This window comes from Artemia sp. Qi Xiang Cuo, chromosome 2 (genome assembly GCF_049724085.1).
Source record: "Artemia sp. Qi Xiang Cuo chromosome 2, ASM4972408v1, whole genome shotgun sequence".
In the NCBI taxonomy this organism is placed as follows: Eukaryota; Metazoa; Arthropoda; class Branchiopoda; order Anostraca; family Artemiidae; genus Artemia; species Artemia sp. Qi Xiang Cuo.
In genome coordinates, this window is record NC_142795.1 from 42,566,752 (window position 1) to 42,593,872 (window position 27,121).

General features: G+C 35.3%; 1 protein-coding gene across 3 annotated transcripts in view; it reads left to right on the forward strand.

Moving 5' to 3' along the window:
• pds5 (cohesin associated factor B pds5) overlaps nucleotides 1-27,121 on the forward strand; it is a 129,064-nt gene that overhangs the window by 79,449 nt on the left and 22,494 nt on the right. For all 3 annotated transcript variants that reach the window (XM_089101190.1, XM_089101195.1, XM_089101198.1), the window contains exons 9-18: nucleotides 520-666; nucleotides 2,058-2,301; nucleotides 5,038-5,191; nucleotides 8,558-8,764; nucleotides 11,922-12,076; nucleotides 14,697-14,831; nucleotides 16,295-16,396; nucleotides 17,969-18,102; nucleotides 24,625-24,748; nucleotides 25,078-25,297. In XM_089101190.1, coding sequence (XP_088957316.1) covers nucleotides 520-666; nucleotides 2,058-2,301; nucleotides 5,038-5,191; nucleotides 8,558-8,764; nucleotides 11,922-12,076; nucleotides 14,697-14,831; nucleotides 16,295-16,396; nucleotides 17,969-18,102; nucleotides 24,625-24,748; nucleotides 25,078-25,297 — 1,622 coding nt within the window. The remainder of the gene's footprint in view (nucleotides 1-519; nucleotides 667-2,057; nucleotides 2,302-5,037; nucleotides 5,192-8,557; nucleotides 8,765-11,921; nucleotides 12,077-14,696; nucleotides 14,832-16,294; nucleotides 16,397-17,968; nucleotides 18,103-24,624; nucleotides 24,749-25,077; nucleotides 25,298-27,121) is intronic.

A 27,121-nucleotide genomic window follows, 5' to 3' on the forward strand; every position in this document is an offset into this window, starting at 1 on the left:
TTCTTTTCTTCCTATCATGAGAAGGGAAAGACCAAATGATAATTTTACGAAATTTCTTCTCTCAACGGGTTGCTGAGAGTTCTCTATGGGGTTCGCTAAATAAAACCGAATTTGTACGTTTTAACTCTTCTTCTAGTGAATTCATTCTTTTTTATCTATACTGCTTATTTTTCTGTGCCGTTTGCGTCTGTACCTATACCGGTTTGCTTATTATTTCTGGTTTTGTGAATCATAGCAGGCCAAGGAAAACCTTGTTGATGCCACCATTTTCATGGATTTTCAACAAGAGAAGAAGTTCCAATAGAGAATCTTCTTTTATAAAATTAAGACGCAAAATTAATGTTTTAATTGAATAGTCTACCAAAGATATCAAAAACTTAATTAAGATCAGTCATTTCAATTATACTAAAATACCGATGTTGATACAAAATTAGCCTTTGAATCATTTATGAATATTTAGTCCAGAATATTATACCAAGGTTTTAAGAGTATTTAGTAAAAATTTCTTATTATTTTTAGGCTGTTGATCGAGAAACTCTTCAACACTTGTCTTGTACCTTATACACTGCCTCCTGAGCAAAGAATGAGAAAGCTTTATTATCTTTACGCAACGATTGATGAGAATGCTACAAAGGCCCTTAATGAAATGCACAAGCATCAACAGGGGTAAGTTGTTGGTTTGTTTTTGCTTTGCTTTTTTGTTGAGTAATTCCGTTTCTGATGTAACATTTTGGTCCTATGAAAAAAGTTAACTCTTCTTATCGTTATAAACTAAGTTTGCTTGTTAAGTTATCTATTGCGGATAACATTTTTAATTTTTAAAACAATGAAGACATTCTTTTTTCTGCTTAAATTTTCCAACCCTTTTTTTGAAACAGCTGTCTCATACTTGTTTTAACTACCCCTAGCAGTTCAAGTATACAATATGAGATGCTTAAACTATGATAGAGCGTCAGATGGCATTTATTGCCTGCTTAATTGTTTATTTGTTAATAATCGGCTGAGTTGCACATTCAGTGTTCTTGTTGCCGAATTGTTTGTTGATTATTATGGCCGAAATATTGGGCATCTCGTACTTTCATTTAAATAATGAGGTTTTGTAATCCCCGTGAAATTTGCACATTTGCAACCTGAAGATAAAAAGAATAATCTTAAATTTTTTCGGCAAGTGTGCCCATCAAAAATCTGTAGTATTTGAAATTTTAAGCAAAAATCAATCGAATTTAGACGAAGGCTTGTTTTATAAAATGAAATTTGGTAAGGTTTTCGACAAATCAAGAAATTGTCCATGCATATATTTTATGTTGGCAAAAACTCTGTCTAGTTCTTTGTCTTTGAGGTGTACATTAACTTATCAGAATACTATGAAGAGGAGAAGGAATCACATTATCACATGTGGCTTGCCTATCATATTTTGTTGCAAATTTCCAGGGTTGCCAAGTTGTCGACAAGTCTACCTGTAAAGGCCGTTTGTTCTGAAAGTTCTTTAAGTTTACCCAGAAAATGCTAACTTACCTTAGTTCACTTTTGTTTCAAGTTCTTGAGCCCTATCTGTAACGGGGTGAAGGATCTGAAGGGGCTTACTATTCATATTTTATAGCAAATTTCCAGGGTTGCCAAGTTGTCAACAAGGTTCTACGTATAAGGACCGTTTGTCCAAAAAGTTCTGGAAGTTTATCCAAAAACTACTTATTTACCTTAGTTCTCTTTTGTGTGCTTCAAACGCCACATCCATAATGCTTTATCTATTTAAAATCTACAAAGAAATAGAATTTGATTTGTCTGAAGAGCTGTTTGCTAACATTTGGTTGCTCCCACCAAAAATTACTGGACAAATATCTGTTCATGCTTCTTTTAGGAATTACGAAAAATAAAGAAAAAGAAAACAGTATGCCGACGGACAAAGAACCTGGTTGAAGAATTATTCCAGGGCGCAAGGGAAAAGATATAAAAGGATTAAAAAGCAAAATTTGTGAGACTTTTTACTCTTGTATTTTTTGCAGTGTAATTTTTTTTTCGTAACTTAAAAGTTTAAATTCTATTTATTAACATTTTAGAGTTAGAAAGCACATGGGAGAACTAATTGAGCAAGTAAAAAGGAGCGATATAACTGCTGAACAACGGGAAACCGATTTAGTGATTCGAATCAACATGATAGCCAGAATCATGCCATATCCAGTGAGGGGTGCTGAATACTTGCAGAAGCTCTGTCAGCAAATGCTAAATGACAGTGTTTTGGTTCGTGATTTGGAAATAATGGTTAACAATAATTCGTCGTGCAAAGACTCGGCTGATGCATTTGTGAGTAACGTTTTTCTTCTTATATTTAAAAGCTTCAATGTTTGTGATGGCTTATGATGGATTTTGAAAAAAACTGCACAAACTCGCAGGTGAGACTCGATGGGAGGGGGTCAAAGGACATTTCCCAATTTGGTAGGTGGGTCAGGAACAAAGAAAGTACGTTTTTTGGCAATGATTTTTCAGTTTTTTTCCAGGGGACTTTCATGTCCTCGGTCTAATTTTGGACGAGAGGAAGGGGAGGACCCCCCCCCCCGTGTACGTTTATTGACGTAAAGAATAATTTTAACCATTACTAACTATTTTGCGTTGAAACCACTCTGACTTTGAAAGTCGTCCTTAAAGCCCCCATACGAGAAAGTACTGAATTTAAGATAAATCGTAAAATTTGATGTTGTTAATATGATTTATGTTTCATTGCGTGTAGCCAATTTGTGGTGCAAGCCATAACGCTGACATGCCCCTGTCCTCGGCACGTCACTTTAAAATGATTGAGATTCTTTTTAAAGAAGTTCAGTTGTATTCTGGGATTTACCTTTGTTGTTATGTCGTTCCATGAATGGACTGATCGTCTAATTGATAAAGCTATTTGACAACTTTTTTCCACCTACAATACTCCTGGTAAAGGTAATTAGTAGATATGGACAAAGTTCCAAAGCTGCTAGTAGTAGAATTTGATAGACTTTCAAAAGCTGCCAAATCTACCGACAAATTTCAATAGGCCATGAAATCTGCCAAGTAGCATTGCTACTATGCTACCCCACTTTTTCCACGGTGGGTAATAAGTATGAAAGAGGTTATGACGACCTTCCTGAGGGTCAAGACTCTCCTTAGAAGAAGACTATCACTTCTAAAATTGGACATAAATGCTTTGTCAAAACGTCTCTGTAGCGACTGAGGAGGTTTTACAAAACTACAGCTAGAATATAATCCTCTTACAGAATCTTTTTTCTGTAGCTCCAGTGAAGATATATTTGCGATACTTGTATATTTAGCTGCTGCGCATTTAGGGGACAAAGCTGTTCTGAATCGCAGGTCACCTGATAGAGGAAGCGTACTAAGTACAATGGTAAGATAGAGCTAACCTATTAGTCCAAGATGATTGTCCCTGCAGAAGTGATTTAAAAAAGTTTAACTTTGAAAGATAGAGCAGTCCGATAGTTTGCTACAATGGTAGCAGGTAAATTTAATCTTGCTCACTCTTGATTTTTCTAGAAGAAGTAGATAATAGGATTGGTTTTTATGCAACGAGGCTGAGAAAAACGTCATGCTCGTCGTGTATAAGATCCTCTAAACATGTTATTTTTTTTTCAATTTGTAACATCTTTATCATAATAATAAAAGGGCTCTTACCTCCTGCAAATATCTTGACAGAAAAGATAGAGCAAAAAAGACCAATGCTTCTGCTGTGTATACAAACACCCTTCGAATCTTATATTGGTGTCGCTAGAGAATATTAGTGCTACTACTGACAACTAATTACAGTACTAAGTCGCCTGAGGCCAAAACACTCCTGAAGGAATGTAAGGGAGTATCAAGGGGAGCCGCCCTCTTGATACTCTGGAAGCAATTACCGACCCTCCCTGGGTTATTGATTTGAAACTTTCCTGTTAACATTCTTTTCGGCGCCTTAGTAATGACTTGTAAAATGCTGAATTCAAGTATTTTGATTTTTTTTTTTTTTGTTCTGGTCATTTTGTATAGAAAAGATTTTTGTAGAAACGTTCAAAAGACCCAATGTATTTTGGTGCTTGAAATCTTGCCTTGAAATTCCCCTGTGGGGGCCCTCGGGTTCCCACAAGAGAAGAGTTGCGTTTAGAAAGTTAGCCGCCAATCCTTGCTAGGAAAGGCACTAAACTGACGGAGAAAGGCATCCAACAGAAATTGCAAATCCTAACCATCCAAAAATTCCTAACTGCACTTTTCTGATAACTACTCTCTTTAAATTGTCATTTTTTTTTACATTGAGTATTGGACAAGGAATTATTAAAGTATCAAAACTGAATATTTTCTGAAATGCTGTTTACACGTTGTGAAATCCAAGTCTTCAAAAGAACAGACTTTAACTCGACTTAAATTTCCAGTTTCTACCAATTCCAAATTTGTTTTAAGACATGTGGAGAATATATAACACTTTTCTGGCCAGTCTTTTTTGCAAACCATTGACCCTAGCCATGAGGAAGAATTTTTTGGCATTTTCTCCCTTCGTCTATCCAAGGCTTGGCTCAGTTTCAATTTAATAAGAAGCACAAGACACAAAAAAGGCACCTGCGAGAGAGAGAGAGTGTAGACAAGACTAAGTCTAAGCTATACTGGTTCGGAAGTGTAAAATGTTGCAATACTGATCTATATATATATATATATATATATATATATATATATATATATATATATATATAAATATATATATATATATATATATATATATATATATATATATATATATATATATATATATATATATATATATATATATATATATATATATATATATATATATATATATATATATATATATATATATATATATATATATATATATATATATATATATATATATATATATATATAACCATCCAATTCAGGCACTTAGTTGGCTACCATCCAATTAAAGCACCTGAGCCCCTGTGCTGTATTCTCGGCATGCCATATTTAGACCCATGCCTAGAGAGCTATGTACTTGTAGGTTTCTTCCATATGGTCCCATCAGTATAATTCATTCGTCTTTCTTGTTTTCAGAGGAGGGTTTTGAAGAAGCTTGGAATGCCTGTTATGACGAATTTGTATCACAGCACAATAAAAATGCTTCTTGAGCGAATGAGTAGCGTAATTGTCGATCATGAAGCGTTGAAACACTTGATCGAACTCATCCAGTCTTGTCTTATTGATCCAGGTATGGTTATACTTTTTTTTGGTCGACTAATTTTTTTAAAAACTGGAATTGAGTTTCAGTACGCTTGTCAAACATGGGTGAATATAATGCATCTGTATAATAATAGCGATGAAAATGTCAAATAAGACGTGACATATATTACAGATCAAAACGATTTGGAGAAAATTAGGGAAAGATTTTAAAATAAAAATTCATTCTATTCTTGCTATTGAAACTTGAAAATGATAAATTTTGGAAAAGAAGAGTAGGCTGGCACTTTCAGTTCGGTTGTTTTCTCAGTTTTTAAGTTCGGCTAATGTTTTAATAATCAATAAATTTTGCTTGTCCATTTTTGTTTTGAATATTTCTCCAATAGGATAAAGGAGTAACATTTCTGTTAAATGACTTCAACTATTTATAAATTATTATCAATAAGATGTTACCAAGTAGTGTAGTTTTGAATTCTAACGTTTATTCAGAATTCTTCCTTTCGTCGTATTGTTGATTTAAGAAATTTGACGTCTGAAAAAACATTGTACATTTTAAGAAGTATATTGACAAAAAAGGAATTATTATTAATAGAAGACTTGAAACTTGAAACTTGAAACTTGAATGATAAATTTTGGAAAAGAAGAGTAGGCTGGCACTTTCATTTCGGTTGTTTTCTCAGTTTTTAAGTTCGGCTAATGTTTTAATAATCAATAAATTTTGCTTGTCCATTTTTGTTTTGAATATTTCTCCAATAGGATAAAGGAGTAACATTTCTGTTAAATGACTTCAACTATTTATAAATTATTATCAATAAGATGTTACCAAGTAGTGTAGTTTTGAATTCTAACGTTTATTCAGAATTCTTCCTTTCGTCGTATTGTTGATTTAAGAAATTTGACGTCTGAAAAAACATTGTACATTTTAAGAAGTATATTGACAAAAAAGGAATTATTATTAATAGAAGACCTTTTATGTTTATTAATTGTCCAACGACACTTACAAAATCGCTTGTTTGCTCAAATATTTTTAAAAGACATACCCCCCTCCCCCCCCCCTTTCCTGAAAAACGTGCGCAAAAAAAATCTGTTTACGTTAAAACCCTGATAATCCTAGACATGGCCTTAATTTGTATTCCGATTTGACAAGTCACATAAATATTTGTATTTATTTCTTGCATATTTTATTCGTTAAACTTTCGACTAAAGAAAATATACTACCATTTTTACACTTGTTGCAATATTGTACATCTCAGCAAAAGACTTTAATGGGCCACAGTTTGACTGCTACTGGGTCTTGTGGTGCCTACGGATATCATGTTTTGCTGGTCAAGTCTGGCATAATTAGCTAAAAAATAACGATTCTAAGAACCCTATTCTTTTTTTTTACTGTCGTTTCTATTGTCGTTGCTTTTTCTCAGGAAATGAAAATGACAAAATATAGCTATATTTTTTTTTTTTAATCTTCCAGTATTTTGTATTGCTTCAATTCAGGTGTTTTCTCTAAAAAGGAAACTAGTTTTCCCTTGGAGAGAGAAGGGGGGGGTTAAAAGAAATGAATTTGCTCCAGAAGGTTTTGTCCTTGCCTTGAACTCTTGCCATTCAACGCTCATCAAGTTTGGTTAAGCGATGAATAGATTACGTTTTCCGTCAGGTAAATGGGCACACCAGCTACATGAAAGCCGGGCACAACAGCCTCTTCATCGTCTTCTCCTTTTGATGGAGATTCCACAAGCAACCAGGGACTACCGTTAACTTCCCAGTCAGCTGGTCAAACCTTGTACCGATATGTAATTTGAAAGTATAGATGGTGTTAAACTCTCGAAATTTTATTGATGATTATGCTAGTCTTTTAAGTGTAAGTTGTGTAATATATTACTTTTGTGCAAGAAGAGAGAAAATAATAAAAATGTAAACCAAATTCCAGTTTTGAAGGTAGTCAAACCCGCAGGTAATCCTTCATTTAAGTACTTGATTTATTCGGTGGATTAGCCCAACTCTATTGCGTGGGTGCCACCTTACGAGGGGTACCAAAAGAAACCAAGCTGATATTTTGGAGGGCGGAGCTTCCGCAGTACCGGATTCTCGCTGGTAGGAACGTGTAGAGCTACTTTTCACCATTCAGTGTGCCAACTGCCATCACTGTAGAAGGTTGTGTTGTGTTCGCGTAAAAATTAACGTGGCTGTTGTTTTGCGTGCTTTTCGTTTTTTTTTATGATGGCTAATTTTCGTGAAGAGAGTGCGGCCATGAAGCTTTGCTTCCTGCTTGAAAGAAGGCTATAGAAACCCTTGGAATCTTAAAAACGGCCTATAAGGATAATGTTACGGGGACTCAAGTGCTTGAGGGGTATCCCGTTTCAAAAGTGGCAAAATGTTAATTGACAATCAAAATACTTCTGGACGTCTCTCGACCACCCGGACTGATGAAGTTTAAAAAATCTTGTGATATCATCCTGGAAGATTGATGACAGAGTATTGAAGATTCCGTGCAGAAATCTGGAATGACCTGGAATTCATGACAGAGAATTACGATTGAAGATTCGGGGATGGACAGGGTGGCGGAAATATTTATTCCTCCAATGCTGACTGCACAGCAAAAACAAGTCGCGTGGAATCATGCTCTGCTTTGAAGGCTGAATTCCAAAATTTACTTAATTTTTTTTTCCATGGTCTTCACGGCACTATGGTACTATGGATATGTTCCAGTAATTAAGCAACAGTCAAACGATGGAAGACTCCAAACGCGTCTCGTCCTAAAAATGCTCGTCAGGTGAATTCAAACGTTAAGACAATGTTCATTTGATTTTTCGATGTGAGATGAATCGTCTATTCAGAATTTGTTTCATCGGGTCACACAGTTAACCAGGCACTTCTCCTGGAAGTTTGGATAAGATTACGCAACAGTTTGTGACAAAAAAGGTCTGATTTGTGGCAGTGGGGGGGACTGTTTTTTTTCCTCAGGACAATGCTCCTGCTCACTCAGTCAATTCTGCGCACCAGTTTTTGACCAAAATGGTATGACCACTATGTCCCATCCACTGATCTTGCCCCGTACGACTTCTTTCTATTTTCCCGAATGAAAATCGACATGGAAGGAAAGTGTTTTGCTGACGTAGCTGAATTGAGGAAAAAACGACGGAGGCTTTGTCAGACATCACAAAAAATAAATTTAGGGATGTTTTGAACGGGGAAATAAAAGATTGGACAAGTGTAGTAACTCCAATGGAGAGTATTTTGAAGGAGATTAAATGTTTTTGTGGACAAATTGAATAAATAATTCAAATAAATGTACAAAAGTAGTTCGGTTTGCTTTGGCTATCCCCTTGTATTGTCAATATATTCTTAGCAAATAGTTAGTGGACCAATCATTGTTTTCCTATACATTTGTCAATCATTTTAGAATTTTCCCATGAGCTGGGCATACCTGAAGAGGAGGCTGGTGAAAAGGGATTAAAGTTGTTAATGATGCTTAGCTATGTCTACCCCGGTCATTTTCTTCACGAAGACATTCTGTTGGATTTGGTATCTTTCTTGGATGTTGAAGAAAACAGCATTGCACCCAATATACTGGCGGTCTTGACCTTCGTTGGGAAACACAAATCACTCAGTAAGTTTATTAGTAAATATCGTCTTTCTCTCTGTAGTTTTCTGTATTTTTGTTCCTCTGGTTTTATCTATCTCTTTCTTTATTTCTCAAAATATAATACTTATCTTCTCTTCTTGATTTTGTGTTAGTTATAGGATGGAAATAAGATTGTTGAAAATTCATTATTTTTCTTTGGTGTTTTGTTTTATATTTTCAATTTTATGCTTTTACTAATCCCGTGGAGCTAAATATGTTCTTTGCTTAGCACTTCCCCCTGTAGTTTTGAGTTTTCTAAAAAAAAGTTTTCATTGCTTAGTAGCAAGTGATAAGCTAATAATAACCCAGCCTGTTACTTATTAGATTCATCCACTGAAACTAATTCCTCTACTTAGATTTGGAGAATACAGAATCACAATGAATATAGTCTTTTTTTGATATTTTATTCTATCTACCGATATGCTCAACCAAAAAGTAACTGAAATTCAATTTAGTCAGTGTACTGCTAGTAAGTGAAGTTCTAGTTCACGAACTGGCCCATGCATTTGAGCAGTTACTGCAAATCATAAGAATATCCGAGTTTCCTTTTTTTGTAGTTTTGAACCAAATCCTTTTTTTTTTTTTTTTTTTTTTTTTTTTTTTTTTTTTTTTTTTTATTAGGGTTTATTCGTCAACCAAAAATAACAAAATCCAGAACCTAAGCTTTTAAAGGAGATCACTACCCCAACTAGGCCTTAAAAAAAACTATCATATAAAAATCACTAATAAGCGACTATACCACCCATACTAGTTATCAACTCATTGATTCTTAGCATTCAACATATTTAACCTTGTCCTTCTCAATCCATCAACCAAACACAAAAATCCAAAAAAAAAAAATTCAAATTAAAGGCAAAAGAGACTGGAGAACTGACTCGCTCACCCCCATATACCCTATAACAATGTTCTTTTAACAGACTTCTAAATTCGGAAACAAACGTCCTCTTCTTGATTTCATCTGACAGACTATTCCAAGCGCGAGGGCTAGCATGGCGGATACAAAACATTGACCTAGTTGTCACAGGCTTAAGTGGTCTAAATTCATTGGAACGTCTTAAACTTTAAGAATATACACTAGAAACAGGCATAAACAATTTTGAAAGCAAGTTGGTACCATTTTATTCGGATGTTTAAACATAAAAAGAGCATATAAAACTTAATCAATCCGAAAAATAGAACAGTATGTAGTTCATCTTGCTCTAACCGAGAAACGCTTATCATCTCCAGTAAGTACTCTTACAGCTTTATTCTGTAATACTCTAATCCGCGATAGATGACCCACAAACGTTGAAGAACAAACCAATATTCAATTAATCAAATACAGATGAATAAGAGAGAAATAAAGCATCCTGAGAACCGGTCTTGGGAAAGTACGCTTTAGCTTCGTTATAATTATCAAATTGCGGGCAACCTGAGTTGCAATTTGATTAATATGGTCTTTGAAACTCAAGCACTCATAGACTATCACTCCAAGAAACTTCACTGCCCTAACACGTTCTATAGCATTCCCATCCAACTTCGTTCGTTTTTTTCTTTTTTTCTGTTTTTGTTTCTCTTTTTACTAATATCATTTTTAGCAGCAAAAATATAATATAAAATACTATATTGATTAGATATTAATTGAGTATAATATAATAAATTATAGTATATGTATATAATGTTAAAGTTACAATATTAAGAATTTAGTTATAAAAACTATAATCATAAAATTAGTTATTAGTTATTAATATATATATATATATATATATATATATATATATATATATATATATATATATATATATCATATATATATATGTTATAACATAATATTGCAACAAACTGGCGTAAAGGTTTTTTTTTAGCTTTTAGAATTTTAACCGAAATTAAGGAATTCAGCCTTAATCGGGCAACTTTTGAACCTGCATGTTGAAGAGCTTCTTTCTGAATTTGATTATATCTTCAATAATGAGCTCTGCAGACAATTTAAGGACAAATTACTTTGTAAGTTGTCAACATAATTGTCATTATAAAGGCTTTAAATTCAAAGTTTAGTATTTCAGAGAAGATCGGTTTTTTACGTAAAAAATAATTCATGAGACTCTAAAATTGCTTGAATGGTAATTTATGAAATTTCTCCTAATATGCAGGTTTCTCAAGTAAATCAGTTTCCATTTTCCGGGAAAGAACAAAAGGGGGCTCCATGGAAAGTTTCCTTTCGGGAAATTGATCTTTTAGGTACAGTAGTTTTGATTCTTTTTGTTGAATCATTCAGTAATAAATAAATATTCACAATCAATAAGGAAATTTGACATCAAATTCTGCGGTATACTATCTAAACTATCCATACTATCTATAGTAACTCAAATTCTTTAGCAGCATAAAGACCTTTTCCAGCAAAGAAAGGGGGGGGGACTATAAATTGTAATTAAAGACTTTCTCCTAACATAGAATAGAACAGACTAATGTTTATTTGCTACAATAGCTTTAAGGTAAGATGAGGATGTCAACATTAAGAAAAGAAGAGAAATAATGAAAAAAAAGAGCCACAAAAACAGTAACAACAAAAATCTAAAACAGCAAGTAAGATTTGACGGTCAACAGAAATGTAGAGAAATGTCAAACACTGAAATTCCTGTTAACAAGTCTATAATGTTCGATCCTCCCTGTTAGTCGGCGGTCGAGTACTCAATAATCATTTTAATAACATCATGTTTTAAAATGTAATCCAGAACTTTTATATGGATAATAATAAATAATGATTGTACAAGACTAAAATAGCAGGAACCTAAGAAAGATTAAGCGTATCTATCAAATTCAACAAAACCGGCTGATCGTGGCCTTGGATGCTATAAAATCCTAGCATTTGCATGAGAAAAAATAGTTTATAATTTGGCAGATTTACGTTTCAATATTGGAAATTTTCTGCATTGACTTTTGTATCTATATTATCTTTAGTAAATATGAAAATACATGAAAAATAATTGCGTCGATCATCTGAATAAATAATATTTTTATAGAATCTTCTTTCATGTCAAATACTGTGTAGATATTTGTATTTGCTGGGACAATGTTAAGTTGTTCGTGGTGTCCTGTCGTTTTCTCGTTTAATTGTAGTTTAATTTGTCGGAATTGCAATTCTTCTTGCATTGTACTGTTTCAGGCTCAGTATCACCAGGTGCTGTTCAAAAACTGTTGCCATTATGTGAGCGTTTTGCTGTGACGGGCACTACTAAACAGGCTAAAAATGCTGTTCGTTGTCTAGTTGCCAATGTACCTCAGGAAGAACACGAAGAGCTTTTTACAAATATATTGAATGTAAGTTCTTTTATTTCGATGGGTGGTCAGCACTGTGATGCATTCATTGTCATGTCAAAATATGATTATCAATGCTAAGCAGATAAGTGTTGTAGGACGTAGTTTGATTTGTTATGGTGACGGATGGCTACCTGTTTATCTCCCATGTTATAAAGCAAAATTTGTTGCTATTATTTTTGACTGACATTCAAAATTCTTTGACAAATGCATGAGACCCTTTGCTGCGAATGCCAAGGGACTAAACTCAGCTGCTTAACCTGGTATTCAGAAGTCCAAAAACTAAGGTCCCCAACCTTGGACTACATTATGCCGTGTTTTCAGCAAATTGGAATTAACCCCTATTTCACCATTTTCGAACTTCTGAAAGCCTCCAATCGGAAAAAAGTTTTTTTCTAATGGAGAGTGTCACGAGTTTGAGTTGATGAACTTTTCACCAACACCATTATGGCATAGGGGCTACCCAAAAGTGACTGCACCATAAGATGGAGAAGTAGTCCTCTTAGGGATATTTTAATTGTAACAAAAGTCAAATAGGTTTTATTATTTTGAGCTCCGATATATTTTCAAAAAATCGATTATTAGGAAAGCTTAAAGTAAGTTATTTATCACGATTACATGGGGTTTTCTACGAACACAATCATCTTGGTATCTTTGTTGTTTTTCTTTATTGGTCTTTCTTTGAGCTTCAGAAATTACAGCTATAGAAAATGCTGCATGTAAGAATATACGGTTGATAATAAACCGAATGGAACTAAATTGAACTACTTTATCCAGTTCAATATAATCCCTTTTTTAATTTACAGTAGTCTTAAAAAAAAGACCTGTATTCTTCTAAGGGGGCTTGAGTTCAATATTTAAGAGATGGATTAAGGCTTCATTGGAATCGAAGAATTTCCAATGTAGCCCCAAACCATGTTCTATTTATTTCGGATTCGAAAGTATGACTAGGGCATCATTTGAAGTGATTTCCTTCTAAAATTGGAATTCTTAAATTCATTTCTGATTTACCTTGATACAAATCTGTTTTGTTCTTTGAATGTTTAGTTCTTAAACTCCACTTCTGGGGGGCTTAGTCCCTCATAAAATTTGGTAGCATACTCCTGTAAATAAAGTGGCATAGTACCAGTATTTCTGTTGTCTACTTTCCCACATTATATCTGCCTCTAAGTTAAATGCTACTTTTCTGGCTGGAAATTAGGTCTTCAAACTTGAAGCCATTCGAACTAACGGATGCGATGGTGGACTGCGTTAGGATGCTGCAGCAAATATGGCTAATACTTTAAATGATGTTTTGACTATCTGCTTCTCATTCATCAAACATGTGTCTAGAATTTCATCATCGAAAAAACACCCTCAAAATTTTTGAAATTTTTAATCACTTTCTAATGATATAGGTGGAGCTGTGCATATACGTTTTTTTATAAATCCATCGAATTGTCTTTTGGGTTTTTTAGCAAATTAAAAATGATTGTCCCTTTAAACAAGAATTTGTTGAATTTTTCTGGCTTTTAGAAAAAATCAAGCAATTTTGACTTAGATGTCAAGCACACTTTTATGTTTCTCATTTTGAGAGATTAAGAGCACATTATACGTATTATCATATTGTTTCATTATGAATTTGCTGAACAGTATACCATAGTATACGAATTTTACCGTTACATAAATGAATAAAATACAACGTAAATGAACCTAATTTAATATTCATAATTTAATAATGTAATACCAGTAAAACGTTTATTATGTTTTTAGTTAAATACTTGGAGTTGGAGTGTTAATTACCCTATTTTCATGTTGCATGATTTAAGATAGATGCCATGGTTTTGTAACCTTTGTAGAAGCCAAAAAATAATTACTTGGCACAATTAACCCACAATCATACTTCTTTTATTTTTTTCATTGGAGTCCGGGGGTTTCCTGGTACATCGCTTTTTTTTTAAACATCTAGGGATCTCGAGGAACATCTGAGAATCCTTTTTGATATCCCCTGTTCTAACTTGTTTTCTTAAGTCTGTTTAATCTGACTTAGTTTTTTTTTTTTTAGTTTAATTGGGCTCGTATTTTTTTAGCCTCCACTAAAGAGACGTGATCGGACCCTGTTAAGTTAAAATATCTTTAGGTGGCCCTTGGTGCCATTTCATATTTCAATCTGATCTTCAAGCAAATACTCATACGGGTCGATCCATACATACCCAACCCCTAGGGAAGATAGTTCAGGTTATTTTTTTAGCGAATTGTTTCTGTATTGGAGTTTTTGGGTCGAAAATTACACTGAATCGATCCTTCAGCTGAAAGTGGCAAGGATAAACATTCTTTTGAGCTTCTACATGCACCTTTTGTTGTTAAATCTTAGCCAAGGACTGCAGAAACGGAGGTCACTCTTTCAGATCAAAATCAAGAACTCCTTTCACTGACTTGCACTCGACTAAAAACCGTTATACTGGCTGTAGTTCAAATAACTGTATTTCCTTGTAGCCATCCTACAGCCTTAGAGATTGAATTCTTTTCGTACTCTCATATTTGTAGGTTCATCTGAATAAAATTGGTATTCCTATGGACCTCGTGCTGCAAATATTGTGACAAGTTTTTTTCATTAATTATGTCTGAAACTCCTTTGTTTCAGCAATTAAAAACGAACCTTGAAGATCCATCGTCGGAGCATTATCTCACAGGAATTGTGTCCGCGGGCCACATAGCACAGAATGTTTCTCTTGGCAAAAACTTTCAAGTTCAGATGAAGAACCTGGTTGCTAGACAGGTATTGGTATCTTCGGTTTTATATTTAGAATTTACATTTTTATATCAGTAGCTGTCGAATAGCCATATTTGAATGACATTTTCCTGTGGATTCCAAAAATGTCACTTGACTTCCTAACACTATCTAGAAGAGTCGTAAAATTGTATGTGCCAATATCAACACTGTCACACACTGTCTAATTGATTTTCCAATCCTTAAGCCGCTCTTTACGGAAGAATACGGGTGCATATTTGGACTTGTATTCCCAAAACTATGTATGTATATTCCATTCTCAGATCCAAGCTCCACGGCTCTTTTCATATATGATAAATAAAAGTTCAAATAGGGATAAAATCCTTTTAATAGACAGTGATAAATTTCATAAAAATACTAGATATTTCGGTCACATATGCAGTGACCGTCGTCAGTAGTAACACTAAACTAAAACAATTAAAAACAATAATTTATATCCAAAATAAAATAAAGTACGTTTTGTTTAATAATCTTATTTTTTCCAAAGCAAAAACGGAAGCGAGTCTCTTTGACCTTCTTGGATCCGGTTCGTTAGCATTGAATGAAATAACACTTGGACAGAGGTTGATCGAATTGGGTGAATTGAACTTTCCTCTATGTGATTTTGATGAATTATCGTAAATAGAGTTCAAACCAAATTCACCCGTTTCTCTGGTTAATGCCATATTCTTGAATAAAAGCTTCTTAATTTCAAGAGTTGCGCGAAAATTTTGCTTTAAACCTCGGTCCCTAGAAATCAAAGAGACATTATATGGGTATCTATGTATGAGTAATCGTGGGTAATAAAAATATATCTTTTGACAAGCTTACTTAATTTTTTTGTGTGTGTTAAAAGCTAAGCTATATATCTAGTCAAGTTCCTTCAGTCTTTGGACAACGAAACGGTACACCATGCTTCAACTTTCTTCTGTCTCTTAATGTTTTTGCAAGACTTAATTTTACTTACGTGTTTTTTCTTTGGAAAAATAGGATCTAATAAAACATAATAGTTCTTCTCAAAAGCCTCTAGACGCTTAGGATAGAAATAATTGATTATACAAACTAATGAGCGTGGATGTTTCAATCTCTAAGATAGGCAGTGAGTTATTAATGCTGAAAATTCATAAGCTCGTTATTATAATAGTTTTTAATGCATACTTTCAAGTTTGTTTATGACAAACACACTTACCAAATGCTTATTATAGGGTCCAATACTGGAATGGGGTCTCTTCGATAATACTCCTAATTGACTATTTCAAAGATGGGTATTTAAAGAAAATATACTCCGTTTAAGTTTCAACCTGGGTCTTTACCTTTCTTTGCCTTGCTTCATGATGTTCAGATGTCAAGGCTCTTCTTTTAATGGATTTGGAAAAATATCTGAAGAAATACATTGTAAGCATATTTTGTCAAAATTAAATTTTAGAATTATTCTAACATTTCTGTAATAGTTTATATTTTAATATTTTTAGATTGTGAGAGAACTGTTAATGAAGGAGCTTAATGACAGGAATTATGTCATAGACGAAGAATGGATAGAGGAGTCTGAACTTCCATTAGAGTGTCTTTGTCGAGTAAGTAGAATAAATATTTCATTTTATGTAAACACGGACATAGATTCATACTTTTCAACGCTCAACAGTAAAAATTTGAACAGTTTGAATTGTCCAAAGTTTTCTATGTGTTCAATATATACATATGTCTATGTATACATATATATATATATATATATATATATATATATATATATATATATATATATATATATATATATATATATATATATATATATATATATATATATATATATATATATATATATATATATATATATATATATATAATAAATTTTTTTCAATTAGTGTATTTGATCGCAAGTAACATCACGTGTAATATACAAAAAGCGGGACAGAAAAGTTTCAGTGAAGTTTGTAAAATTTCGATTAGTTATAAAGAGAAAAAACAATATCTCATATCGTACATTTTGCCAAAACAAAACTATCCAAGGTGTGAAAATAAACTTTCTCATAACAATTTTGTGTCGTACTCCTGCATGATAGTCTTTCCGAGAACCAGAAAACAAAATTCATTATCTCTTCAATATTTCTTAGAAATAATTCTGGAAAAGTTGATTTCGGATGCCAAATTTGAATTTAATGGGCTGTTCTCTGACATTTTTGATTTGATGACTTTTTGTATTTCGATCGAGTAATATCGTTAAAATTCCGGAAGATCACACGATCTTTCTTATGCAAAGTTGTTTGGTTCACTTAGAAATAATTTCCAAACTTGTCATGACGCATCAAATTTTTTTTTTTTTTTGATATTCTAGAGATAAATTTTTTTCTAGACAAAATAGAATTTTTCTTCCAACTCGGATAAACAAATCTCGGTCTTCTAAGAACTGGAATTGACATTAATAATCCATAAATAAAATTCATTCTGTGGCTTTTTCTATTTTTAAGTTTTGATTCTGCGAATTCCTTATATTTTGTCTAAGTAAAGTGCCTTAGCTTCGGAGCTTATCATCTTAGAATTCAAATAACTTTGAATACTGATAGAAGTTTATATTATCTCTAAACATCTCTCAACAGAATTTCTGTATCTCTCATAGACTTTTCATGTATAATACCGGAATAACTGATTTTGAAGCTGAAGTTTTGTTTTTTTGCCTAAATTTTCGATTTGACGTTTATTATATTTTAGACATTTAATGCCGTGAAATTAAGAAACGAGACATGCACGCTTTTATATTCGAAAATAAACCGTACATTAAGAAATACAAATTCAAACAATAAACCATTTCACGAATGTTCTTTAACCGTAGCAAATAGTCCTGAGTCTTAATACAGGTTAAAACAAAAACAATGCGGATACAGAATAGGACGATTACTTCGCACACACAGAACTTTTTTCAGAATTTCTTTAATTACATATCAACCTTACAAATAATAACCCAGAGTAACTATAACGCATCTACAATTCTGATGCGGGAGCAAATTTATTACCAGTGAGATATAGTTGCGTGTGCTCCTCCGCAACTATGACCCAGGGGGGTCACAATTGCTGCGACACTACGGAGCCTTAGGCACCGGAGATTGAGTTATATATTTCACTGAAAATCATCACCAAGTATTTTCTTTTAGGTTGAAGGCTTCAAGATGTTAGCAAGATGGTTGATAGGGTTGAAAACGGATACATTTTCTGCTCAAAAGACCTTTAGAATGATCACGTGCTTTATACAAAATAAAGGAGATGTTCTACAAACGGGTAAATTTGGGTAAGTTTTAAAGCTGACTCAACATAAATGCAAACCAGTAAATATTTTTGTTGCTTGTAAAACTTAAATGCAAGTGCCACATAATCGTAATGCCCTAAGTGTGTAGTATTTAATTCTTTTGTCCTGTATAACTTGTTTTGAAAAATCCTTGGTCCTAATATCCAGTGTGGTATCATCTTCATTTATACATCCATTTCTTGTCCGGCTTACTCTCTCTTCCAATGTCCTGATTATTTTTTTATCTCCCCAAAGAAAAGAAAAATGTGAATGTCTAGTCCGCTTTGATATTCACTTACAGCGCAATAGCGCTGCCTATGAATCGCAATAGTGTGCTTGTGTTCTTGTAATTGTAACAGGTGCCTGAAAGTTGAAACTTTCAGGTCATACTGGTGAAAAGAAGGAGGAAGTTTCGGGGGTAGTGAGAAAGCGCTAACCAATTCTTTTCTCCTATTTGATCTAATCACACTAATAATGTTTTTGCGCTATAAGCTCCTATGATACTTACAATTTATGCACGTCTACTTGGCTAGGTAGATCAAAAGGCACTGTGTTGCCAGCTGGAGAAAACATCTGAATATTGTGTTGCCAATATTCAGAAAACATCTGAATATTGGCGCGTGGAATGTTCGCAGCTGCAAGCTGGAATCCACGCAACTGCTCCTTGCAAGGGAGCTACAAAAGCATAAAATCAACGTTTGTTGTCTGTCAGAAACAAGACTTAATGATGTTCTGTCCAAAAAGTTTCTGTTCTGTCCTGTCTGTTCTGTTTCTGTTCTGTCTGTTATGATGTTCTGTCCAAAAAGTTGACCGTTTCCGAATCGGACTCATTCCAGTTCTATAACTCGGGTCCCAATGATGGTTCCAGCCAGCAAGGAGTTGGATTCCTAATAGACTGTCCTACTGCATCATGCGTCACCTCTTTGGAGCCAGTGTCACCAAGGATCACCATGATCAGACTGAGAGGCCACATTAGCCACATAACCATAATCGCCGTGTACGCTCCGATAAGGGACAGTAGTGACGCGGTCAAAGATGCCTTTTATTATGACCTACAAAGAATCATCGACAAGACACCAAGGCGTGACATGCTCTTTGTAGCTGGAGACTGGAATGCCCGGCTTGGCAGAGTAGACCCCGACACAGCAGCAGTTATTGGCCGCCACACCGTTGGTAACAGATGCATCAATGGAGAAATGCTCTTGCAGCTAGCCGGATACAACAACCTATGTGTCACAAACACTCACTTTGAGCAAAAGAGACTCCACCTCGTAACATGACGTTCGAACGACGGCGTAACAACAGCCCAGATCGACCACATCTTAGTCAGCAGAAGATGGAGGAGCTCCTGCACAGATGCCCGGGTATACAGAGAAGCAGACAGAGGATCTTTAAATGGATCCGACCACTATCTCATCACTTGCAAAGTCCGTCACCGCCTTAGTAGGCAGAAGCGACAGAAGGCAGGGAAGCGCTTCGATGTTTCGAAACTAAGATGCCCGGAAATCAAAGCCGACTTTGAGTTAAAGCTAAGCAACCGGTTCGATACCTTGAATCGTCTCTCACTCGTCGATGAAGAATGGGCACAGATAAAAATTGCGACACAGGACGTAGCTCAGGAGGTGCTTGGCCACACAAAACGAAAACAGAGAGCCTGGATCTCTGACCACACCATAGAACTAGTTGAGAAGAAGCGACCCCTCGTGGGAGGTGCAAAAGAACCCTTAAAAGTAGCCCGCAAAGCAGTTAAACAGTCACTGAAACAGGACAGAGAACATTACTGGTCAGATCTGGCGAATGAGTTGGAACAAGCGTCCAGGACCCACAACAGCAGTAAAATTTTCAAACTACTGAAAGAAGCGACTGGAAAAGCTCCTGTAACGGTTGACACACTGAAAGATAAGTCCGGAGAACTCATCCGAACAGAAGAAGGGCGCATGGAACGCTGGTGAGAGCATTTTTCTGAGCTACTGAACCCTGCCAAACCCCCGTGTGATCAACCTGACTTCTCGAGTGCTGCTAGAGAGCCCTACGCAGTAAGCCTCGATCTGCCAAGTATTGTGGACGTACTAAAACCGCTGAAGTGCATGAAAAACAATTAAACTCCTGGAGAGGATGGGATCCCTTCTGAAATGTTCAAGTCCTCACCAACTCTTCTATGCCGCATAACCGACCTTTTTGTCCAGGTGTGGACGACAAAGACCTTCCCAAAAGACTGGAAAGTATCAGTCCTCGTTCCGCTATACAAAAAAGGAGATAAGGCCATTTGCGGAAACTATAGAGGTATCTCCCTGATCGACCATGCCAGGAAGATCTTCTGCGTCATTCTTTTGAATCGATTCAAAGACGCACGTGACAAGTTGACCCGTCCTGAACAAGCAGGCTTCAGACCAGGCAGAGGCTGTCCAGAACAGATGTTGACGATTCACCTCATCCTTCAGCAGTACAGCAGGTTTCATCTACCCCTTCTCATCGCTTTTATTGACTTTGCAGTTGCCTTCGACTCTCTCATCAGAGAGGAGCTATGGAGAACTATGGCTGAAGACGGTGCGCCACAGGAGATCATTGAGATACTCCGAAGTGCGTATAAGCACACTGAGACTTGCGTCCGTGTTTTCGGAAATGACACCCCTAAGTTTCCAGTGGAGTTTGGGGTAAAGCAGAGATGCCCCCTTTCGCCTATATTATTCAACTACGCGATAGACTGGATCATGTATAATGCAATGAGAAACCACAACGGAATAGTCTTCGGACAAATAGCTGGTTTCCTCCAGCCCCTGACAGATCTGGACTTCGCAGACGACGTTGCTGAGCTGGAAACTACCGCCGACAACTTACAAGGCATGATCGACGATACCTATGAGGTCTCAAAGCGCATCGAACTGGCCATCAGCGGGGCAAAGACTAAAGTATTGGCTCTCAACCAACCTACTCCTTGCCAAGTTACCCTCGAAGGTGAGCCAATAGAAAGCTTTGAGGAATTCAAGTATCTTGGCTCTATCATAACACCTGATGGCGGAGTTGATAGGGATATCTCTGCCCGCATAGCAAAAGCCTGGGGAGTCTTTACTAGTCTGAAAAAAGCATTATGGACCAGACGAGAGATCTCAACCAAAACAAAAGTCAGAATCTATGGTGCAACTGTTCGAGCAGTACTACTGTATGCTTGCGAGACATGGCCGATCAAGACTGAAGATGCGAGAACTGTGTTCGACCACCGCTGCCTTCGCTACATCCTACGCATTAAGAGATGGGACCGAATTTCCAATAATGAAGTAAGGAGTCGCTGCGGCCAATCAGAAGAGCTATCGCTTATCATTAAAAGACGTCGCCTGAAGCTCCTTGGCCACACATTGTGCCGTCCCGAAGGCAGGATATGTCGAGACGTCCTTGTCTGCGAACCAGCCCCCTCCTGGAAACGTAAACCAGGAGGACAAAAGAAGAACCTGTGGCAAAAATTCAAGGAGGACCTGGAACCGTGGGGAGGATTCAAGAGACACGGTCGGAGACGGGACAAACACAGGCTGAAGATCACTGGAGAAGCTGCAGCCGACAGGTCCAAGTGGTCGTCGGAAGTCATCCCAAGATCCTTTGGTGCCGGGCAGGACAGTTCATCGTCTGGTTTCCGCCGAAAGCAAAAGTAAGTAAGTAAGTGTTGCCAGACTGTTAATATGGCATTCATGCAATATCTCAGGAACGCCTTATGCTATTAAATTCAAACTTTTAGCCGGGTGCTCGGAGTTTTGGGTGCTGAGGGAAGTGGACGCTGAATTGTGGTTCGAGGGAACAGTGGAGCTTAATTGAAGGACACTATATGCATCCAGGTTATCAGAATACTATGTATGTAATATCCTTGGGGCGGTAATTAATACCTCAAGGTGCCCAGTTGAAGTTTTGAGAGAGTTCTCGGCGGGGGTCGGGGGTTAAATAGATCTTAAATTTTGGCTTGGGGGGATCAAGGGGTATCTATAAAGGACAATAAATTTTTGTAGAAAAACGTGGTTCTGTTGGTTCTTACTGCAAATATTCTATTTCTTTTAATGCTGATGGATAGTTGCATACCATGGAGGCACCCGAATTAGGATTTCAGAACCAAGGGAACCTCAAACAGTAAACAAATCTGGCTGCATTGATTATTGACGTCGTATTTTTATTTCTGAAACAACAAAACAGAACTCTTTTTTAAAAAATGAACTCAAAATGCATTTATTCGAACAAACAAGAAGCTAAAGCAAAATATAATAAAATAAGATTAAAAAAAGACGTGGTCGATCAATATTAGCCTAAATTCAAAATTGTACCAGGATGGGGGCCAGAATGGCCCTTCCCATCCATCCAAAATTCTATAGTAAAACTATTATTAAAATTTCTTGTACAATTTCGTTCAGAATACAAATAGCAAGCCAAATTTTGCTTCCTAAGCAAAAAAAAACCTGACCAATATCCCTTTTAAAATTATGTTAATTACAAACGAAAAGAAATTAATTTAAAAAAGTCTTTTTCTAACAAAGAACTTTTCAAAAAAATAGTAAAAAGCTATATTAAACCAAAGACGAGCAGAAATAAAGTTATATTATGATTCAAACTTAAAACACAGGCCACAGGAGTTAACTATTTAAAATTAACTTTTTCCTTTATTTTTTTTCATGATATATTTATGTTGCCTATTTTAAGACTTGTTGTAACCGATCATAGATTTGAGAATGTCTATTTTTGGTACATTAATCAAATTTCCTATGGATAACGATAACTTTGCTGTCTCTCCTCCCGTTTCTGGAAACTGTTGGATAAACTTTCATATGTGCTCACATATTTGTCATGAAAATAAACCAATACTGACATTCTATGCTTATTACTGTTGAGAAAAACCATATGAAATGGTACATAGAGCTAGGAAAAGAGTGCCTTCGGTAGTAGATATCCAATGTAAGCTTTCCTGTCATAATGAATATTATTCCAAGAGTTGTAGTATGTGTTATGCGCTGGAAGTTACACTTGGTATTAACATGTTGTTTTAGGTGAAATTAAGTTTTAATAAAGGACAAACGGCATTGCACTGATCAGGAGTCGTCAAGAAACAATACTGCTTTCACCTAAAATATATTCAATAATAATACTAATAGTAATCATTTAATTACCCACCATCTACAAAAAAAGAAATGAGCTTACATATTAGCTTACATATTACATATTACAGCTTACATATTACAAAATAAAGGAACGACACTCGATTGAATGAGTGCAAACGAGCTTGCAATAAGTACAAGCTTATAAAACGAAAGACGAAATGACGTCCCTGCTTCAAACATGAAGAAACTTGAGATATAAGTTATCTTAGAGTTTGGAAAGAACACGAATAAAAGTTAACGTAATACAACAAAATGGAAAACTAACTCGCAAACTACTAGGCATCAAGGTTAGGAGTAGATATATCTCGTCTTGACTAGGGGAGAATCTGACGCCAACAATTGAATTGAGTTATTTTGAATATAGCTACTCTATTTCGTCTACTGCTCCAGACAAGTATATAGAAGCTAACAAGAAATGTTATTGAAAACATGCATTTTCAATATTCTTTACATTATTACCCCCCTCTCGCTCTTAGTATTTTCTTCCTCTCTTTTAGCCCCCTTCACCCTCTAAATGGTTTTTAACGGTTTTTCTTTTAGTATTCTATGTTTTCTCCCAGCAAGTGAAAACAATTCTTCTATGGCAGACATTGAGTCTTTATGATGGGAACTTTACTATCCATTTTGTTTATACTGTAATTATAGATGTATTATTTGCAGTATAGGTGCCAGAACTTGGCTATATAGTTTTTATTGCAGTATAGGTGCCAGAACTTGGCTATAGTTTTTAGAATAAAACTATAGATATATTCATTGCAGTATAGGTGCCAGAACTTGGCTATATAGTTTGTATTGCAGTATAGGTGCCAGAACTTGGCTATAGTTTTTAGAATATAACTATAGATATATTCATTGCAGTATAGATGGCAGAACTTGGCTATAGTTTTTAGAATATAACTATAGATATATTCAATGCAGTATAGGTGCCAGAACTTGGCTATATTGTTTTTATTGCAGTATAGGTGCCAGAACTTGGCTATAGTTTTTAGAATATAACTATAGATATATTCATTGCAGTATAGGTGCCAGAACTTGGCTATAGTTTTTAGAATATAACTATAGATATATTCAATGCAGTATAGGTGCCAGAACTTGGCTATATTGTTTTTATTGCAGTATAGGTGCCAGAACTTGGCTATAGTTATTAGAATATAACTATAGATATATTCATTGCAGTATAGGTGCCAGAACTTGGCTATTTTGTAATCGTGAAAGGAAATTTTGAAAAGTAACTTGTCTCAGTTAATAAAGTTCAAGTCATCTCAGTTCCCTTCAAAATTCAATTCAATTATTTGCTGCATTAATTCCTACTTACTAAGCTGTTACGCTTGATTGCTTTATTGTCAGTAACGTTTGTTGATTATTTGGTATTAAACTAGTGTCTTATTCATGACAGGAAAGCAGAGATGGCATGGCTTCGGTTGGCTGCAGGATCTGCTTTTTTGAAGATCTGTGAACAAAAAGGAGTAGGTGACCAATTTCAAACTGACCAGTTTTATACGTTGTCTTCATTAATGCTGGTAAGTTTATCATATTTTCGTTGATACTTTTATTGATTCTTTTTTAAATATTTCAGGGTTCTTACCCTCATTAGCTTCCGAATTGAGAATTCCCTTTTGACATAGTTAGTTTGAAAAAAAAAATATGAACTTGAAAACCAGTTTTTAGAAACTCAGTTAAAAGAATTTAAGTTCTGTAAATACGTCGTAAAAAGAAATTTCTGGTAAACCTTAGAACTTTTTTTTTTTCATAACAAATATTTTACTAAATTTGTATTTCTCTGTGATCTTTACTTTTTTTTATTTAATGTAAGCAAAATCTTGATATCCAAATTTGCTGTTCTTTCAAGGATGATGTGCCTCAAGTTCGGGAAAAATTTTCTGCCAAACTCAACAAGGGGCTTGTCACTGGTGTGCCATTCTTTTGCCTGCCGTTGGATTTCATGGGGATGTATGTATACGGCGGTCTTGAACAAGATAAAAATTTACGTGGTAAAATGAAACGCTATATGGAAGTAGCCATTTCAAAACGTCGTGACTACATTCGAACAATGACACTGTCTGGACTATGTGAGTATTGACCTATTCATTCTGAATGCATTTTATTAATTTGTCATTAACAAAAATCATTTACAGGGAAATAGGATTCCGATATTGTCCTTGTTAAAAGTGACTTTGAAGGGTTTATCAAGAGCTGCAACCTATTAAAGAGCGAATCATGTACCATAGAAAATGAAAAAAAAAACCCAAAAAAACTCTACAATACTCTAATGAGAAAATTTCAGAACCGAAATTAATATTAATAACTTAGTCGTTTTTAATTAAAATTAGTGTGTTCAAATTAATAGTTAATTTCTATTCAAATTCAGCTGAACTGCAATTTGTATTTACTAAAAAAAAAAAAATTTAAAAAGAGCCTGACACCCTACAAAAGTAAGTTCAAATTGAAAGTACATGCGCCATTGGGATTGTCATTATCGACGACCGCTTCCTGGAGATTTACATTCCCCCCACCTTGAACAACAAGGAAAGTTGAATTTTTTGCTTTTGTAGTGATATGCCTCCTTTTCTTTTTATTCTATTTTTTTTTTTAGTTTTGTTCGATATTCGCGAACCAGTAGTAGTGGAATATCGAGAAAAAGGCTCATTTGAAAGTAAATGAAATATTTAGTGGTTCTTTTAAGTCACATAATAGACCTACTACTGCTTTTACTATCAACAATGCACTGCAGCAGCAAGTCGCCTGAGGCCAACAAAGCCATGCACGCTCCTCCTCCGTTCCAATCTATTCAGAGCTCCCTCTTTACACCCTCCCAAGAAGTTTCCATTTCTCTTAAACCTTTGCTTGTGACATCCTCTCGTCTAATTTGGAGGTTACCTGCTTCTTGTTTGGCCCTAGACGGTTGCACGACAGGGACAATTTTGGACAATCTGTCATCTTTCATCCGCAGAACGTGTCCTAGCCATCTCAACCTTTCTCTTAATATAGCTCTAGGAAGTAGGATTAAACCACATGTTTCATACGGCTTACTGTTTGAGATACGGTCAGTCAGTCGGTTACCCAAAACGATCTCCAGGCAATTTCTCTGGAAAATATCTAGCAACTCCTCCGTTTTTCGGCCCACGTTGTAGAGCCATACCTGACCACTGTCGTTACTGTAGCTTCCCATATTCTAATCTTTGCGCGCAGACTTATCTTCCTATTCTTCCAAACTTTTTTCAACTGTGAAAAAACCCTTTGTGCCTTGGCTATTCTATTTTTAACATCTTCACTGCACCCACTATCTTTACTAATATCACTACCTAGGTTAGTGAAGCTGTCCACTTGATTGATCTTCTTGTTAACGAGCATCACCTCTTCACCTTCATTTATTCCTAGTCTTAGTGACTTGGTTTTCTTAACAATAATTTTCAAACCTATTCTTGTACCCTGAACGTGCAAAACCTCCAAAAATTCATTCATTTTACTAACATTTTCATTTAGGAGGCTTAAAACATCAGCATAACCTAAGTCTAGGGGAGTTTTATTTCCCCAATTTAATTTGTGTTCTCCCATCGCCTTTGATGTGCTCCTCAAGGCAAATGATCCATATAAATGGGGATACGACGCAACCCTGCTGGGAAAATTCTGAGACGCTCAATCGGATTTTTTATGGTCGAAAATTCTTACCGGAGAATTACGATACCTCTTCTTGAAAACTTCTCCACGTCTATTTTAAAAACGCAGCCTTTTTGCGCTTGAAACAACTGTTTTGATACGATCTATAAAGACAGTAAATTGAGTTTTCTTGGTCTAAAACCCTTGACTGGTGGTTCAAGATCCTTTTTCTTGAAAACTTCCCATCCCGTCTTGGAAATATAGCTTCTGTAGCTTCTGGCAGTTGAAATGATTGC